Source organism: Protopterus annectens, chromosome 2.part0 (assembly GCF_019279795.1).
Source record: "Protopterus annectens isolate FY-2018-M chromosome 2.part0, PAN1.0, whole genome shotgun sequence".
NCBI lineage: Eukaryota > Metazoa > Chordata > Ceratodontiformes > Protopteridae > Protopterus > Protopterus annectens.
The window spans coordinates 1,311,349,090-1,311,368,695 of NC_056728.1; the positions used below are offsets into that span (position 1 = coordinate 1,311,349,090).

The 19,606-nt window shown below is 40.6% G+C and overlaps 1 protein-coding gene across 4 annotated transcripts in view; it reads right to left on the reverse strand.

The window, feature by feature from the left end:
- Nucleotides 1-19,606, reverse strand: part of NRBP1 (nuclear receptor binding protein 1) — a 1,787,342-nt gene that overhangs the window by 831,256 nt on the left and 936,480 nt on the right. For all 4 annotated transcript variants that reach the window (XM_044061499.1, XM_044061500.1, XM_044061497.1 and 1 more), the window contains one exon: nt 8,546-8,629. In XM_044061499.1, the coding sequence (XP_043917434.1) occupies nt 8,546-8,629 (84 nt within the window). The remainder of the gene's footprint in view (nt 1-8,545; nt 8,630-19,606) is intronic.

Consider the following 19,606-nt stretch of genomic DNA (forward strand, 5'->3'; position numbering starts at 1 on the left):
TCAACCAAACATGCTTTAACTGAAAATACAAATGAAACACACCAACCAGTAAATAAAGAATAACCAGAAAACTGGAACCACACCAACGTAACGTATTACCTAACATGCTTAAAGTATTAATTTATTCATGGCGTTTTTGAGCTACCTCTTCGCATGTATAATCTCGCATCACATTCTTCCAGACAAATTTTAAAAAGTAAAGAAACGCAAAACTTGTACCTTTTGATCCAGTTCCAATGCAATAATTTTACACCTTCAGTTATCAAGGCTTGGCTACTAATCAACTTATTAAGATCCACTCCCACGAAATAATCCTTATAAAGTATACTTTAACCAAACCCTGAAGTATTTTACAAACTAATCTTTCTGCAAATATTCTCACTTTCCCTGACAAGGCACTTTGCAATGTCTTACTTTTCATTTTACTGACTTTATAGCCATACACGTCTTAAAACTCATCAGGTATACAAACCATCTCTTTTAGGTTCAGGCAAATAAATAAAAAAACATAACCCAAGAATAAAGGTATTTTGAATTCCTCTCCCATTATTCCACACCCATTTAGATCATAAATTTTAATTGGCACTACTTACTAAGGACTCCAAATTCAATGCAAACAGGGATGAGCACATAAAACAACATTAAACACAGTTCCCTTCCAAACCACTGGATCTTTAATAATTAGTTCATGATTCATGTTTGCCCCTGTATAACAAACAAAAATTCCCCAACAAACTGTACACATAAAGTACTTAACCCAGCTACACAGAAAAATATCCCCATACAGTTATCATCCAATTACTCCAATCACATCCAGGGTGTCTTCCAAATTATGTTATTCATGGCTATCCTCACCACCATATTCCCAGACAGGATAAAGGATTTAGTTTCTCTAGTGTAGGTAAGTCCCCCATCTCCTTGCCGATTTACAGTAACCCACTTGAAGCATGGTCATAATTCTCAGTGGTGTTGTACTTAATGCAACATGTCCAAATATTTTACTGAATACCTTATCTTCATTTAATCCACTGCCTCTCACCTGCCTGGCAAGCTTGCACAAATCAGCAGATTTTAATTTCTGTACCATTTGCATTGCAAAGGTTCCTAAATCCTTTCCTCCGCCAGATCTTCTAATGTGTTTCAGTTAATTCAATGCAGTTATCTGCACTCTATGGCTTTGGTCTTTTATTCCTTAACTCCATCCATGTCCTTTACCATCTACAGTCTATTTCAGTACACGTTCGTAACTCTACCCTTGCCCCTTTTTTCTCTCCAGTTGATTACTCTGAAGGCTCACAAACAGACCAATCACCTGTGTAGCTTATTGAAGATCCATGAATGTTCTACCACCATACTGAAAGAAAATTCAAAACATAGCTGGATATAACAAACAAAATTTAAATTTCCTCCGTCAACACTTCCTTCACAACCATAAAGTTAGCACACTTTTTCTGTAACAAAAAGTCATGATTTTTTTTTTTTAAATCTTGTTTTTCCACCTTACAAATACTCCCTTATCGACACAACAAGATATAGCATTTGATGATTTACCAGACACTTAGACATTTCAAAGCATATTAAAATCATGCTGGGGTTGTTTCAGTTCATCTCTCTTTCGGCTTTTTCCCGGTTAGGGGTCGCCACAGCGGATCATCTGTCCACTCATGATTGTCAGTGGAGTTTTACGATATCGAGTTGTCAGCTCGGCACCCAATCTTCCACAGAAGGCGCGCGCACACACACACACACACACACACACACACACACACACACACACACACACACACACACACACACACCTAGGGGCCAATTTAGAGTGTCCAATCCACCTACTGCATGTCGTTGGCACGTGGGAGAAAACCCACGCGACCACAGGGAGGACATGCAGACTCCGCACAGAAGGCAACCCAGCCGAGAATCGAACCAGAGAACCTCTTGCTGTGAGGAGGCAATGCTAACCGCTGCACCACTGTGACCGCCCTTCAGTTCATCCCTCTGAATTGGTAAATAAAGTTTAAGAGTCCTTTCCATTCAAATCTGTGTTGCATGAAGCCCTCTTTATTCCACCAATTAATCCTGAATAGAAGCTACACCATCCAAAACTTCCTCCTGTTCCAGAATTTCAGTTATCTGCACTTTTTCCACTGGGCTCCATCTTGCATGCCAATTCTTAGCCCTCAGTGTCTGACTCGTATAGCAGATAATCACAACCTGCCCTCAAGTCTAGATTTACTTTTTCTGCATGAGTTCACAACCTCTATATTCTCTACTTCACATTTAATTAGCCACTGCTATAGTCTGACAACTGCATACTGGTGGTTTTGCATTGATCATAAAAAGTCTTTCACACTTGCTAAAGGAGTATCCACATTTATAAACCCCCCTCTACTCTGTCTTGCTTTGTTTCAGAATTTTAAGGATACTGTTCACGCTGCACCATCTGGGAGAATTCTTCAGTCAATAAACTGTCTCCTTCATATCCTGAATTTCCTCTCGTCTTCCTTTTTTATCCCACACTTCCAGTAGCTTTTTCTGCTACTCCACTAAATTTTATCCAAAGGTCATCATCTCTGTGTCACAAATATAAACTCTGCACATGGAGCAGCAGTTAAGCTCATCCACCCCTCTATAGCACCACAACTAAAAGAAAGCTGCCTCCCTGCATAGATGGAAAGGGATTTTTTCTTTGTGAATTACATATCACATCATTGTCAATCTATACGTCTTGGCTTTTACGTGTCCTGGTCAAAAACTGTCCGGAAAATCTATTACAATCTGAACTGCTTTCAGCTATTTTCAGACGGATTCAAAACGGTATCTCTTGTTGAGACTACAGGCATAATCCAAACAGCCTGTTATCTAATACTGCATTCTCATATAAGAAAAGTGCAATTCCAACTGTAAGCTTGCAATGTCTGACCACCCCAGGAATTTGTTCTTTAGGTAATAAGGAATAGGAATAATAATTTCTAAGGAAACCTTGGCATGATTCCACAGACTTTTTTTATGGAGAAACTCAGTTTTCCTCAAATAAATTTCTGCAAGACGAGTACCTCACAACTCTCAAGCTGTCTTGCTACAATCCCTTGCTGCTGGACAAAATCTGCCATAAATGCTGCTGAATTTTCACCCGTTTGTGTTATACAGGGAAAGCTTTAACCAAATTTGAATCCAGGGATTCATGTCAGTAGACTGACTCTATTAACAAAGAAAAGAATTAATGAATCAATGTAAAAGAACATAAACATAAATCGTACATGGAAAGACAGGTGAACAAGCCTCTCCCTATACACACACCCTCACTGTTGTGTACCAATTCCACATCACACAACCATGAAGAGTAAAACCCTTGAAAATGTTAACATTGCCCCTCATCAAACTTGTGGCATTTCAATGCAAGATCCCAGGGTATACATCCTTTGATCATGGATGTAGGACTGTGAAATTGTACTCTCTTTCATGTTTTCTGACGATGTCAGGCTACACTAGGCTTGTAGTCTATTTTCATGGGAAATCTAGGAAGTATTTGTAATACCTGGGGAATTTTAGCTGGGGCACTTACAAAATTCAACTATTTCATTTTCAAAGAGTGCCACAATTCTTTATAACCACCTGAGATCCCACCAACTCAGGCATATGAGATTTTAGCTTAATGTCTCTGAAGGATGGCACCTCATGAGTGCAGCACTGTACAGTCAACTACAGGAAGATGCATGCCGATGGTGTGGGAATAGAACCATCAGTTTTCGTTTTCTGGTCCTCCAGTATCATTAGTTAATCAGTGGTTTAACCTGAACTTACTGACACATTTTAGAGGGGGGTGTTGGGTAAGACCACCACATGGATGGTGCAGAGAAGCTTGCCCACCATCACAATGCTCATTTTCCAGGTTTTCCTGTGCATTTTCCCCTAGGTTTTCCATGTTTGTGGCTTTCCAAATGACTGATTTGATTTTAGAAGAATCAGTCAATTATCGTGCTTCCAAATATGCACAAACTCCAAATAAATCTGACTGATGTTAAAAGAATCAAAATCTGTTATCTCCAGAGGCCAAGTTAAAAATGTTTTTGCCATTATCAGTTTTGTCTTATTAGAGGAAAACTATCTCCTGAGATGTGCAAACCCGGACATTCTCAAGAGGCATTCAGTAACACAAACATTACAAATGAAAACTAAAAGTAGTGATATGCTATTTTGTCTTAAGGCTGGAATATGTAAATAGGCCTCTTCAATGTCCAGGGTTGCCCTACAAGAATTCTGCTACATACTTAAATATATATACTGATTTTTTTTCAGCTTTTGTATTTAAAAGTTTTTTTCCATTTAAAACTGGCTTTTACATTTTATTTTCTTCTGTAATTAAAAATCCATCCATCCACAACCACTTTTCCCATTTTTACACATGGGGGTTGAGATGGCAATCACCTAGAGCCAATGTTCATCTGGAATAAAATCTCAAACTTATTTTTTTTCTAAGCATACTGCTGCTGTAGTACCTTCTTTAACAGCTGATTCATTAACTATACGGCTTGCTGTACTTGTTAAGAGGGCAATGTAAGAAACTGTACTGCACTATATCACCTTCTACGACGCACACTGCCTATGTCGCAAATGATGGTTTAATAAAGATATATATATATATATATATATATATATATATATATATATATATATATATATATATATATATATACACATACACACACATTTTTTTTCAAGGGAGAACAGGAATTTAATAATTTATGTAATGTTGCTTAGGTTATGATATACAGCAATATATGTGAACTGTAATGTTTGTAAACATGAACTTAATACAGTTTGATTATTTTTATATAAATCTGCCTATGTCACAAATGGTAATTCAATAAAGGTGGTTTAAAAAAGGCAGATGAAGAGTAAACAGGAAGGTAGGTAAGAGTCATTCTGAAGGTCTTTGGTAATGCACGTCTCTGCAGAGATTAGATTATTGGACAGCTAGCCTTTCAACTATTCTTTTTGCAGAAATGCCAAGATGTGACCCCTTTCCTTTAAAAAGAGGCCCCCAAAGTAAAGACGGCTGGGGGCATGTGCATCTCTATCAAAAGTGATCAGAATTTACTTCAAGATTCACAGTAATATTTTGCCTGTTTGACCAAATATATATTGTCAAATGAGCATTCGATAATTTGTCTCCAGCATCTTTAATACAAGACTCCATTCTAACAATGCAAAAATCCTCTCCCTGAGGTAGCATCAACAACATTAAAATCACATTTCAGTATATGAACTTCTATTTCATATACATTAACCACTGACCTTTTTATCCTATTATTAATTTTACTATTAGAAACAGACAAGTTTTAAGCATATGGTCTCCCAGTGTAGTTTTATAAGAAGCCACGTGTGCTAAATAATCAGGAGCTCTGGCAGTTAATGCACTAACTGCTTAAGCTTTTTTTAAATTTTTTTTTTAACCATACTCATCTAGGGAGAACAGCTTTCCCACTTTGATAATGTGGGGATAAAAGTAGAATGATCATACTCCTCTGTACTGCCTATCTACAGGTGTCCTATGCATTCTGTCAGCTTTCTCAAGGAAGACACATTGTGCACCAAGTACATGACTAGTAGCTTTTACAACATCCTTATTCCTTAAGAGTTTAATAAAATGACAGCACTGCACAGAAGCCTTCATTATTTCTGTATCACTTTTTTGGTGACAGGTTCCTTGTTTCCTGTAGGTCATCTGCAATGCTCACCCATATAACTGACATTTTCTGTTAGACATCCTGAAGACTGAGATGAAGAACTTCCCCTATCAGAATCCAGACAAGAAGATAAAAATGTTAGTGATGTAGATTTTTATGACGCATATTTAAGAGGAAAACATTCTCGTCCTATTCCTTTGAACCTTCAAAGGTAACCTGGAAGATTTACATCTTAGTGTACTACATACAGACTGACATTGGTCTGGCAAGGTTACTAGGAACCTCTTGCTTTAAAGTAGTTTTTTTGAAAAATGTTTAAATACTCTCACCAAAAATAAATAGTAAAAGGAGGGCTGATCCAATGAACCTGAAGGCACTAGGCTCATCCATTTTTGACAGCTGTAGTACTTGCACAGTCTAACAGACACCAACACAGTGTACTGCTGAGACACTATCTTCTATTAGCACCAAGGCTGGTTTGAACATCTAAGGTACTTAAAAAAAACTACTACATGTTCCTGTGTTTAGGTGTCACTCAAGAAATAGTAACTGAAAATCACACAGACTGACTTCTTCAGTTCAACAGCTTTGATTGAGAACTCACTTGTGGAAGGCTTAATGACTACTTACTTTTTTTCTGTTACCCATTTTCAGTACAACAGTGTTTAATAAAATGTGAAAATAATCAAAACACAAAAGCATGCAAAATGACTAGAAATAGCCTACCATAATCATAAATTGACATTTAGCTGCAGTCTGTCTAAACATAGCTGGTCAAAAATAAATAGTAATGGAGCAGGAACAAATACACTTCTGAAATTACTCTACTACTGATGTGGGTTATGAAGCGGTAGAAGTGAGCCAAATAAATTAATGAGTCTCCTGCTAGCACTGGGTATATACGACTGCTTCACACAACCACAAAAGTTCTGTGGAATGTTGGTATGGGACCAGCTGAGGCTTTCATGGTGAATACAGTACTGTTAACGAAAACTCTGGAATGTAGTTGCAGGTAGGTGATCTGTAACAAACATTATGATACATTGTTATTGTGATCAGGAAATCTCAAAAAGGTTTTCTTGTGTAGTCTAACACAAATAGCAACAACCAAAGAATTTGGCAATAAAATCCACTTTAACAGTAAAACTGGAAAGTTTGGGTGAAGTGTCAGTAGTTCAGAGAATTGGTCTGATGAAGTGAGCTAGGGAGGACTCAACTAAGATACCTCAGTGGAGAAGAGTAAGAGAAATAGTATTCCAGTACAAAGTAAGCCTGCTAATTCTTTATTCCTGGAGAAGGAAGCCTCTGACCTAAAGAAACCTGTTCTCAGGCAATTATTCTACAGTGTGCTAGTACGCTACTGTCTCTAAGCTGGAAAGACTGTTGGGACAGTAATCCTGAGAAATGTATTAACTTTCTCTTGAAGGCGTTATAAAGCACCAGAAGTGAACTGTATGCATTGGTAGTGTCATCTCAGAGCGTATCTACACATGAGTCCTCAGAAATGAAGCTGTCATCTCGTGGACAAAGTGGGAAGAAGTGCTTTTGAATTCTCCAAAACAGATGTCCTGCTTGCTAACTACTGTTCCCCTATCATGCCCCAGCTAACAAGGAAACTCGAAGCTGTGACTGCACAGTTATTGGCATGTGAAGTTTAACAAACTGTGGTTGAACACAACAAATACATTTGCTAGATAAAGAAAAGCGTATCCATGCCTTTGCCTATACTAATGAATATAACACTGGTTCAAATGAAATGGGTTTTGATTCTGATGAAATCCCCAGTCAGGGGATGAAAGCGCTCAATCCAAAATCCGATGGTTTTCCAGTAATACTATTAAAGTGGATTTTACCGCTGAATTCTTTGGTTGCTGCTATTTGTGTTCGACTACATAAGAAAACTTTTTCGAGATTTCCTGACTGCTGACAGTGTGCGTTTTGTACTAGTGGTTTTGGTCAACACTGGTCGCTCCATTTTGTACATTTATTTACACTGTTATAGTGACCATTCCCAAAGGAATGCATTCATGTTGAAACATTTCTTGAGAGGCTGTAAGAAAAATGGTCTTCAGAATATCTACTTAAAATGTAGTTCTGTACAGATGGCCAAACTCAGATGTACAATGCCTTTTAGTAAATGGAATTTTACATACTGCCACCTACACCTGCCATTAAACTTCTACAGGTGAATACATTTGCCAGATAATTTCAAAGCGGTCGGGAATCAGCTACCAAGTCTACATCCCAGCTATAACCTCATTTTACAACATTTTTATATCAACCCTCTCCCTCCGCCACCACCATCAGCTGACCATCAGACTTCCCATGACTCATCTGTCTCATCTTTTTCCTCTGGTGACTGCCTGTCATGGAATACCATTATTCAAGCAGCCATCAGGTTTTTCTTCATTCAAGCCCTACAGCAATACCAGAAATGGCTAATATGACCTTGCAATACCAATTATTTGATGCATGTAGGCTTCACTCATGCACCAGTTCCACCTACAGTGTCGTACACTGTCTGTCAAGGATCGCGGACACAGTCCTTTTGCACAAGGTACCATCCTCCAGAGACAGAGTGCCGTGTCAAATCATACCAGGTGAGGAGGAGTTGGGTGTTTCACTCCCATCTCCACAGAGGCCTCCCCCAGCACCAAGCTGTCTGGGTACAGTCAGCGCTTTATCCCTTTGTGCCATGTAGCAGAAGTAGTCTAACATATCCTGTCAAACAAATATGGACCAAAGAAAAAAAATGCCCACATTGGGCTAAAATTATCATTTTACTGTGTAAATTGATCAAATAATAGTAGTACAGATTTTATTTTACACAAACACATGTTTTAAAATGTCGGGCTTACCTCCATATTCAGGAGCAAAAAAATGTAAATTCTTCTGTTCTTCTCGACAAGTCTTCACATGGTTGTTGATGGTATCAGGCGCAACTAAAAAATAAGCATATCTTTCATTTAAAGATGCTGATGCTGTATTTAACTCTTCCGCATAAGAATTTATCCACTGAAATGGGATACTTAAATATGAAAAACGAAAAAAAAAAAAACTAACATCCTTCTCTACACACAAGAAAGAAATTATGTAGTTTCTCTAGCTCTTCACAATTTTTTTTACCTGGTCAAAAAAACAGACCATGCCCAGTATATCATACATAAAATGAAAATGCTTCAGGCTTAACCAATCCTCTCATTGGAACATGTTTTCCAAATGTGAGCTGCATTTAACTGGATACAAAGCAGAAAAATATACAGGTCAAATATTAACCCCTTTTTTTAAACAAACATTAGAATAATGTCCTAAAGACATATATATTTCATCAGCTACAAACATTACCTATATGAGGGCACTGAGACAGCACTTCACAGCAAGGAATAAAATACATTTAACGGCAATTGAAAAGAAAAAGGGAGAGAGAGAAAGAAGGCTCGGTACTACAGTTAAGTAAAGACTCAACAATGAAGTGGACAACCGGAGATAGACTAGCATCAGGTCACTGAAGGAGCCAGTATGAGAGAAGGAATGGGAGAGAGCTGACACAGCCTCATTCATCCTGGGGGGAAAACTGGAAAGCAGCCCCAGTGACACCCAGCAAAGGGTGGGTATGACATGTCACAGAAAGAAGGGCTCAGGAAGAGGTCCCACCAAGCTACTCATTCTCATTCCAAAGCTGCAGGACAGAAGTATAAATTAATGGACCCAAAACTGTGGAAGTATCACACATCCCAGCTGTCACATGGAGAATGAGAGTTAGGATAACCCAAAAACTCTGATGGCTATTAGGAAACAAGGGAAAACTGATGGTTGGCAAGCAAATGGAGAGAAAAACAATACAAATAAAAATGAATACCAACATTGCTAATTATGCCATGGATCACACAGTCAGAGCACTCCCTTGTAGGAAGAGAGTTCAATCAGCAAACACATTACATAAAATGTTAAAACCAAACATTTTACAAGCTTATTTTTAAGTGATGCCAGTACAAGTTTCAGAATATTTGCAAAAGAAAACAAAACAACAAAAAAAGCATCAATACTACAGTTAGCAAAATGTCAAAATTAAGGAAAAATGTTGGTGCTTCAGATTCAAATAATGTGCCTTCTGACCATATGTAGTGTCCTTTCCACAACTTCCCACTCTACAGCACTGGAGAATGATACTGAACAAAGAGCCTGCAATGCATGTATTGGTACATATTACAGAACCAGCAAAGTATGTTTACAGAGTTGGTCCATTAAACTGAAATGCTTTTCTGACCAACCTAGTTGAAGCATTTAAAAAAATTTAAGATGAATCACCATTCCATAAACCTAATATCCTCTCTGGTAAATTCATCAGTAATCTGACAATTAAGCCCTCACCCAACACTAAACATGGTTCTTCCTCTTAAGAGAGCCACAACTCTTGAACCATTATACTGGGACTTGCCATACTACCGTTCCCTCTAAATAAATCATATTTTGTTGGCACAGTCCTTCTTCAGAAAAGAAAACATTTACCACTTTAAAAAACAAAATCATGTTCCTCTGCATTACTCATTCCCTGAATCAAATCTCCTTAAAAAAATCCTCATATTATGTGTGCCTTAACCCAAGCTTTGCAGCACCAAGTACTGGGATTAAATACTGGTAGAGACCAACCCCACCTTATGATCATCCATTCAAATCAAGCCCATTTTTCAACAGTTGTGTCAGTTTAATTCCAAAGTACACTACACCTTAGAGTTCCTGACCTAAACCAAAGCTGTCATTTTTCTATATGTTTCAAAGTTCCACCTACATATTAAGTTGTTCTCATTAGGAAGTACTTTTACTTTCCCTTTCCTTCAAAACCAAAAGTGTGAAAGATAAAAAAGCATAACTAGATAATACTCATTCTTACTGAAGACTACCTGAAGATGCTTCACTGCACACAAGTCTTTGTGACAGCACACTATTTCCTTTTGGCAGTTTCACATTACTTGTGAAAGACAGGCTGAGGCTGGCAAGTATACGTTAAGACTTTTACTTAAAAACTGAACTAAAGCAGGCCAATGTGCGTCATCAGGAACAAATGATCGCCTTTAACAATTTTATGTGGCTTAGAACTATAAAACTTTGAGTATAGCAAAGTGTTATACAAGACGCACTGAAAATAAAAAAATGAATGAATGAATAAAAAGGATTTTAGTGGTCCAGAATGATAAATGCACACACTTGCCAATTGCTGTCAAGAAAACAGGAACTTGGTCATAGTCACAGAGTTTACGGTAGTATTTTATTCTTTTCACCAATGTGCAAGGAATGTCCAAAGAAAAACTAGAGAGGCCAAAACACTGACTATAGAATGAAATTACAAACCATGTCATCACCCCCACCCCCACCCCCCCAAGTACAATTAGAAAGATAATGCAGGGAGCACAAGTACTGTAGAAGAGAATACTTGAGAAAGATTCCCCAAGTTTCTGGATGCAGTGGTCTTTTAATTCTCCCATTTAGTGAGAACACCATTATGCTACGACCCCTACCTCAGGGCATTATGCAATACTCGACATAAGACTCTTACGTGATTCTTGCGAAACAAATACCCACATATTTACCCATGTATGTGGCCTCTCTCATCACTGCCTTCAGAGATGTCCAACCAACCATTCAGCTCTCCCACCTAGATTGCCGTCTTAGTGTCTAAATCATCTTCTTATCCAATGCAGTCAAATACCTTGTTATAACAACAAATAAACTACCTGCATTAAAAACCCCATTCGTACAGAGGTTTTAGGATCTAAACACAAACAAATCACGAGCCCTTTGCAAATGCGAGGAATGGTTTAGCGATGACACCTACTACACACCCCACCCATGGGTTGTTACTAGGTGGGTGCAGAGGTGTAGCACATCAAATCCCAAAACATCCTTGAAATCTGCCTTAATCATGTCTCTTTCAGGCTGACCCTCACTCTCAGATCAGAAAATAAGCAGACTGCCTGGCTGGAGGAGATGAACAGCTAAAGCAGTAAGCGCAAAGTGGAACAAAATTATATTAGAAAGACAAATTCTAACAGAGAAGAAAATGGTCTCCAAAGGACTAGGGCAACAGAACCGTCCAGATGTCATGAGATGGGTCTACAGATCTGTCAGAAGTGCCTCATCTCAACCTTCAACAATGGGGGAAGGGGAGGACGATTCAGCAAGGATTGGAAAACTAGAGAAAAAAAAACAGGTTATAACTAGCACAGGATTAGACCTCCAGTAAGTACGAAGCTGCAATAAAATCACATTCAGGAGCTCTTCAAAGTCTATGCAATACAACTCAGACCAAAAAAAGTAGGGAACACATAAGACACCACAGTCCTCTATGAGTATCATATAGATGGGGAGCTTTTAATGCTAATGAGCTAATCATATGAATGACAAATGGTAGACAGTTCCACACGTGAAGTACAGGGAGTGGTAATCCACATACAGGAGGGCAATTAATACTCACTGCACATCAACCTATAAGGTTATTACTTGCACATTTATTGCATCATATTTCATGGGATACTCTGGTTTCCGCGGAGGTACGGCGGTAGTGTTGTTACCTCACAGCAAGAGGTTCTCCCGTTCAATTCTCGGCTTGGCTTGGGAGTGCCTTCTGTGTGGAGTCTGCATGTCCTCCCTGCGGTTGGGCAGCGTTCGAAAGACATGTGTGAGTAAATGGGCGTGCCTTCGTTGAAGGTTGGGCGTCGAGATGGCACTTTGGCGTTTCGTAAAAATCTACTGCCAATCATTAGTGGACCGGAGTTCCGCTGTGGCGACCCCTTACCAGGAAAAAGCCGAAAGACAAACAACAACATTTCATGGGATACTCTACACTGAGTTACAGTCACAAATAGATCCAAGCAGTATATTAAAAATTCCAAAAGGACTAGAACCTGTACACTTCCAAAGCCAAAGCCTTAAAACACAGTATTGCCAAAGATACAACTTGCAGGAGATATGATCCAAGTAGTAAAACTTGATGAAAAACTCTAACGAACACAAACTGCTTCTGGCAATAAATTTTGTAATGGGCATTTTTGAAGCTGAAAGCAGCAACACTCCTGGTACAGAGGCCTTCAAAATGATTAGCCGAGACAGAAATGGCAATGTGATAACAAAATATAAAGTTAAAAATCAATTTGGATAATGTTATCTTAACTATATATAGTAAAGCAAAAGAAATACCAGTCTTTGCTCTAACACCTTCTCATACTGTAGAAAGTACAGTTGTGTACACTTACCATAAATGCAGATGTTCGAGTGTATTCACTGTTGCAGTCATCACCTGTGGGTTATTCCTGCTGTGGTAGCCCTCGGCCGACCTGAATGTTCTTCTGCATCGGCTACCGTCGCTTGTAGTCTGACGTCAGGTCGTCAGTGCTATAAAGCAAGGCAGCTGACATTATTACATAAGTTTTTCTTGGCCTAACCTGCCAGAAGCACAAGGAAATAAGGTAAAGTGGTCCTGGTGGCTAAAAGCCACCATGGGAAGCTTATGTCCCCCTAGGGAAAGAGGATATAAGGAGGGTGGAGGGAGGGAAACCAGGACTGCCACAGTGAATACACTTGAACATCTACATTTATGGTAAGTGCACACAACTGTACTATGTTCTTCGTGTTTCAATGTTGCAGTCATCACCTGTGGGAGGATTCCCAAAGCTGAGGAGAGGGGTGGAAGGATAGGTTAGAGCCCTAGGCATGGGTCAACAAGCCCTGCTAAACTGCAGAGGCAAACCCTGCCCTAGACTTAGGAAAAAAAGAGGTAGGTGGCAATGTTTTGTAAACGTATGGACAGAGGTCCAGGTGGCAGCTTCCAAGATGTCCCTAGAGGGGACTCCTCTGAGGAAGGCTGTGGAAAGTACAGTTGTGTACACTTACCATAAATGTAGATGTTGGAGTGTATTCACTGTTGCAGTCAATACATTTGGGTAATCTGCTGGCAGGTTGCCCTCAGTCGGCCTGAATTCCAAAGTCTTGGGTCCTGCGTCAGTTGCTCTCTCTTCTTCCATGACGTCAGGTCATCAGGGGGTATAAAACATGCAGCCAACGCCATTTTCATTAGTTTTTCTTGCCCCCGATGTCAGGTGCCCCCCCAAAAAGGTAGCAAAAAAAAAAAAAAAATATATATATATATATATATATATATATATATATATATATATATACACACACACACACACACACATATATATATATATATATATATATATATATATATACACATACATACATATATACGTGCATCAATATAAACTTTACCTTGATCTACAAGCAAATATACCACATAGGTTGTAGAGGATAGAGAAAGAAAGATAAACTCTAGAATGACAGGGGGATGGCGGGAGGGTAACCTGGACTAACAGTGAATACACTCGAACATCTATATTTATGTTAAGTGTACACAACTGTACTATGTTCTTCGTGTTTCACTGTTGCAGTCATTACATTTGGGTAGAATCCCAAAGCTATGGTTCGGGGGCTGAAGCTAAACAGCATTAGGAGTGGCTATAAGGCCCTGCAGAACTGCAGTGGCAAAGCCTGCTCTGGATTTAGAGTAAAGAGGCAAATGATCATGCTTTGTAAAGGTGTGAACAGAACTCCAAGTAGCAGCCTCTAGAATGTCTTTGGTTGGTACTCCCCTTAGAAAGGCTGCTGAAGTGGATGCAGCTCTGGTGGAATGAGAACTAATGCCCTTGGGCACAGGTTTACCATGGTGTAAGTAGCAGAAACACAGTGGCTTATCCACTTTGAAATTGTCTGCTTTGAAATAGCCTTGCCCTCTGATCCTGCAGCATATGTCACTAGTAATTGCTCAGTTTTTCTTAGAGCTTTAGTCCTGCTTAAGTAGAATCTTAGTTGTCTGTGTACGTCCAAGGAATGCAGAATTCTCTCCCCCTTGTTCTGCGGATTTGGATAAAAGGTTGGCAGATGAATTGTTTGGTTAAGAGCTACACTGGAAACCACCTTAGGCATAAAAGTAGGGCCTGTAGCTCTGAAACTCTTCTTGCTGAAGTAACTGCTAATAGCAGAGCTGTTTACCATGATAAGAACTTTATATCATAGGTTCATACTAGGCTATCTGCCCTAGGGCATTTATAAGCCTAGCCAGGGTGTGTTTGGCTTTCGCCACCCATTTTAAATTAATTTTGCTATGCCTTTTTTTGAGGTTAGTATACTGTGCCTCTGTCTAACAGTGACACAGAAGTGATAGCCGGGGTAAACCTACGATCTCCCATCCACTCATCAAGATTCCTCTTGAAGAGAGTCAATGTGGGACTCTGCCTAACCTGGACTGGGATTTTATTCCAGAGTGAAGGGAGCCTCTGGGTTATGAATCTGTACCTCCAGCATGTCCTATTTATTTCAGTGCTGAGGTTCAAGTCTCGAACGCATAGCTCGATGGGATTTGGATTTTCTGAGGTGCAGCATGTCCATTAATTCCGGGTTGGACATGGCTTTATACGTCAGGCACAGATCGCCTCTGAGCAGGCGGTATGCCACTGAGTAGAGCTGGAGTTTCTTTAACCGGGCAGCATATGGCATCTGTTTGAGCCCTTTGATCCTCTTGGTGAGGTACTTTTGGGGTCTTTCCAGTTGCTGCAGGTGTCTGGGTAAGGTACATCCCAAAAGGGACATTGTACTCAATTATGGGCCTGATGAGGGATGAGTAAAGAGGCACGATGACCTCCCCTGATCTAGATGTGAATCCCTTCATGATTAGGTGGGCTATATAAAATGTTTTTCTAACCACTTTGGCCATGTGGCTGTCAAATGAGAGATTGCTATCAACTTGGGTCCCCAGGTCCCTAATGACTTCTTCTTTACTTAATGGATTACCACCTATGTGGTAATTTGTGGGCACTTTGTTTTCGCCAAAGGGGATGACTATACACTTTTTGGCGTTTAGCTTGAGGCCATGGTTCTGGCACCAGTTGTCTGTTTCTATGAGGCCCTTTTGGAGGATGCTTGTGTCGGCTGGAGAGTTGATTATGGCTCCCAGTTTGTAGTCATCTGCGAACATGGTCAGCCAAAGTCCTTCCGTGTTGGCCTGTACTGCCGAGAAATATATACCGAACAAGAGAGGTCCCAGGACTGAGCCTTGTGGGACGCCACTTGTAACTGGATTGGAGTCTGACATGGCTCCAGCAATTCTAACCATGTGGGTTCTGTCCTTGAGCCAGTTTGCAACCCATCTAGTGACATAGGGGTTTATATTTAAGCTGGTGAGCTTATCTATAATGCCCGAGTGGGGGATTGTATCGAAGGCTTTGCGAGGTCCAGGTAGGCTGTGTGGACCACCTTCCCCTCGTCAATGGCCTTGGTGACTGTTTCAAAGAAATCGACCAGGTTTAAGAGGCAGGATCTGCCCTTAAAGCCAAACTGGGTAGGATCCAGTGTCTGTAGGTCCCCAATATCTTTATTTATGAGGTCCATGATGATCCTTTCCATAGCTTTGCAGACCAAGCTAGTCAGGCTTATGGGGCGATAGTTTCCAGGATCTGTTGAGGCACCACCTTTGTGGAGAGGGACCACTGTTGCTGTATGCCACTCTTTGGGTACATATCCTGTAGTAAGGCTAAGACTGAACAGTAGTTTTATGTTTGGGTTTAGCTCTTCTTAGAGTTCATGTAGGACGAGCCCGGACACCATCTGGTCCCATTGATGCTGTGTTTTTGCTTTGGAGAGGGCGGCTTTTACCTGAGCATCTGAGATGTCAGGGGCAGCACTCTGTTGGGATAGATATTTGCCCTTTTGGTGGGGAGAAGTTTGCACTGAACCTGTCAGCTAGGATGTTGGCAATGTCTGTGAGCTCGGTGTATTTTTTGTCATTTTGGACTAATTCTGAGCATATCTGGGAATTCCCACCCAGGTTCCTAACATAACTAAAGAAAGCCTTGTGATTATCTTTAGTGTCCTGTGCAATTTTTCTCTCGAAGCTGGCCTTAGACGATTTTATAAGTGCCCGTAGTTTTTTGCTAATACTGATCAGAGATGCCTTCCCTTTTTGGGATTTTGCTCTATCATGTAGTAGCTTCCTCCTTCTACTGTATAGTTTGTTTATGGCTGGGGTCCACCAGACAGGACGTCTGCCTTTAGAGGATTGGGTCTTGGTTTTATTTGGGATTGCATGATCCATGCATTCCTGAAGGTGTTCACAGAATGCGTTTATAAAGGATTCTGCGGTCTGGGCTGTATTTTCCACAGGCCCGAGGGCTTTGAAGGATTTTGCCTCGGTTTTGAGGTGTGTGAAATTTGCTTTAGAGAAGTTTTTCACTGTGGTTTTCTGGGCAGCGGGAGCAGCTGGTTCAGATGGAGGCAGGGTGAGCTTTTCCAACACATAATTGAGGTCCCATGCAGGCAATGGTGATCTCTTCTAGGAGGTCTTACATTTTTGGCTCCTCTAAGATACTGCTTTAGTAAAGGATGAGAAAAGATTGGTGGCTCTGTATTGTAATGAGCCAAAATGGCACAGGCATGGATTTTAATTGATGAGAAAGATAGGCCTTTGTCAAGCATCTCAGTTAAGTATTGCAATATCGGAGGAATATTTGGTTCTGCTGTATCAGTTCCTTGTGCTCGATTCCAAGCACAGAATCTATTCCATTTGTCAGCATAAGATTTTCTACTACTAGGCCTTCTGGCTTCCAAAATTACATCCATCACAGCTTTACTGAGATGTGTTTGTATGACTACATGATCAGCCATGCTGCCAGGTTCAGAGTCTGTAGCTGATTGTGCAAGATCTGATTGTTTTGCTGGGACAGCAGTTGTGGTCTTTGAGGCAAGGTCCAAGCTGGGTATTGAGACAAGTTCCTTAGGATTGGGTACCAGTATTGGCGGGGCCAGTCTGGGGCAATTAGTATCATCTTTGGTTTCTCTTGTCTGACTTTTAGGAGGACCTTGGGGAGAAGAGGCAGAGGAGGAAAGGCGTAAACTGACAGATTTTTCCAACTGAAGGATAGGGCGTCCACTTTCCATGCTTGTCTGTGATAAGTCCTTGTGCAGAATCTTTACAATTGATAATTTTGAGGAGAGGCAAACAGATCTATGTCTGGGCTCCCCCATTTCTCTGTTATCATGCTGAAGACTTGTGGATTTAGTTTCCACTCGTGAGGGTTCATAAGTTTTCTGCTTAAATCGTCTGACAGAGTGTTTTGTTTTCCTGGCAGGAATTGAGCTTGAAGATGTATTTGGTAGGTCAAAGCTGTGTTCCACAGTGCCAAGGCTAATCTGCAGAGGGGGTATGAGTGTGTGCCCCCTTGCTTGTTTATATACCACATGACTGTGGTGTTGTCCGTCCGCCCCCCAGGCATAATCTGATGCATCTGTTGTTATGGTTTGGCTGGCAGGGGGTATAGTGAATGGCTGTCCCATGTTTTGGTGACATGCCTTTGCCCACCATAGAAACTCCTGTTGCAGGCACGGAATGACAGGAATCATTGTTTCCAGACTGTGAGAATGTTGACTCCATAAACCTTTTAGGTACCATTGAAGTTTGCTCATATGCAGTCTTGCATATGGAATCAGTAGTATGCAGGATGCCATGAAGCCCAGAGCCTGCAGAATTTGTCTTGCAGAAGACTGTGTTTTGGTTGCCATCAGTTTGAAGTAAGTAGTCAGTTGCCTTTGCTCGTCTGGCGTGAGGTAAGCCATCTGGGCAGTTGTATTCAAGCTTGCACCCAGGAATGTTATCTTTTGTGAGGGTACCAGTTGTGATTTCGTTTTGTTTATTGTGTACCCTAGGCATGTTAGAAGCCTTTTCACAAACGGCAGGTGTCGAAGAAGAGAGTGTCCTTGTTCTCTGCTTGAATGAGACAGTAGTCAAGGAAAGATATATATGTATACTTCTTTGCCTGCAAAATGCAATTACTGGTGCCAGGAACTTTGTAAAGAACCTAGGCGCAGTAGATAAGCCAAAGGGCAGTGCAGAGAATTGGTAATGCATTAAGCCAGCCTTGATTCTGAGGTATCTTCTGCATGACTGTCTTACTGGGACATGCAGGTATGCCTCTTTTAGTTCTAAAGTCACCAGCCAAGCATTCTTGCACAGCATAGGCAGAAGCTGCTGCAAAGTCAGCATTTTGAATTTTAGAATGTCCAGGTATGTGTTCAAAATTGATAAAGCCAGTATTGGCCACCAGGCCTTGTCCTTTCTGGGTACCAAGAACAGTCTTGAGTAAAAAACTTGTCCTTTTTTCTGTTCTGGTACTGTCTGAATGGCCCCCATAATCCATGAGGGACATAACCTGTTTCTGTGCCTCTACCCATTGATTTTTTGGCAGATCTGGCTTTTAGAAGTTGCTTTTGTCTTTGGTTTTGCAGCTGTTGTCGGTTTGATATACAAATGTTGAGGTCTGAATACACCCTCAGAAGCCGGTGCCTGCTCAGCAGCTCTGGAGCCATCCGAAGGAGATACATCTGTCGGTCCAATACCTGGAGTATCTTGCGGCATGCCAGACTCCACATGGGTGTCGGTAGAGGCCTGCGACGCGAAGGTAGCGGGTATCAGGGGCTGCGAAAGCGCCTCACTGAGTACCGGCGAACCAGCGACTGGCTTAGGAGAAGCTCTGTCATCTGTTTTGGATCTTGACTGCCTTTCTCTGTCCTTTTCTTTGCGTTTTATGTACTCCGGTAGTTGGATTACTATCCAATGACATTTCTGGGTAGTTAAATCTGTTTCCAAAATACTTTGATGCAAAAATATACCGACGCTTAACAGTGCGCGTTGGTTAAATCTAGCGCAAAACAGCCAGCCAGGCACGTTGTGATCAGGGCCTAGGCAAGGAATACAGTATAAATGGAAATCCTTATGAGGTATTTGCTTCCCACAAGTAATACAATTATTATCTTTTTTCTGGCATCGGTAAAAAGCAAGAAAAAAAGTTTCCCCAACGGGGTACTTGGCTTTA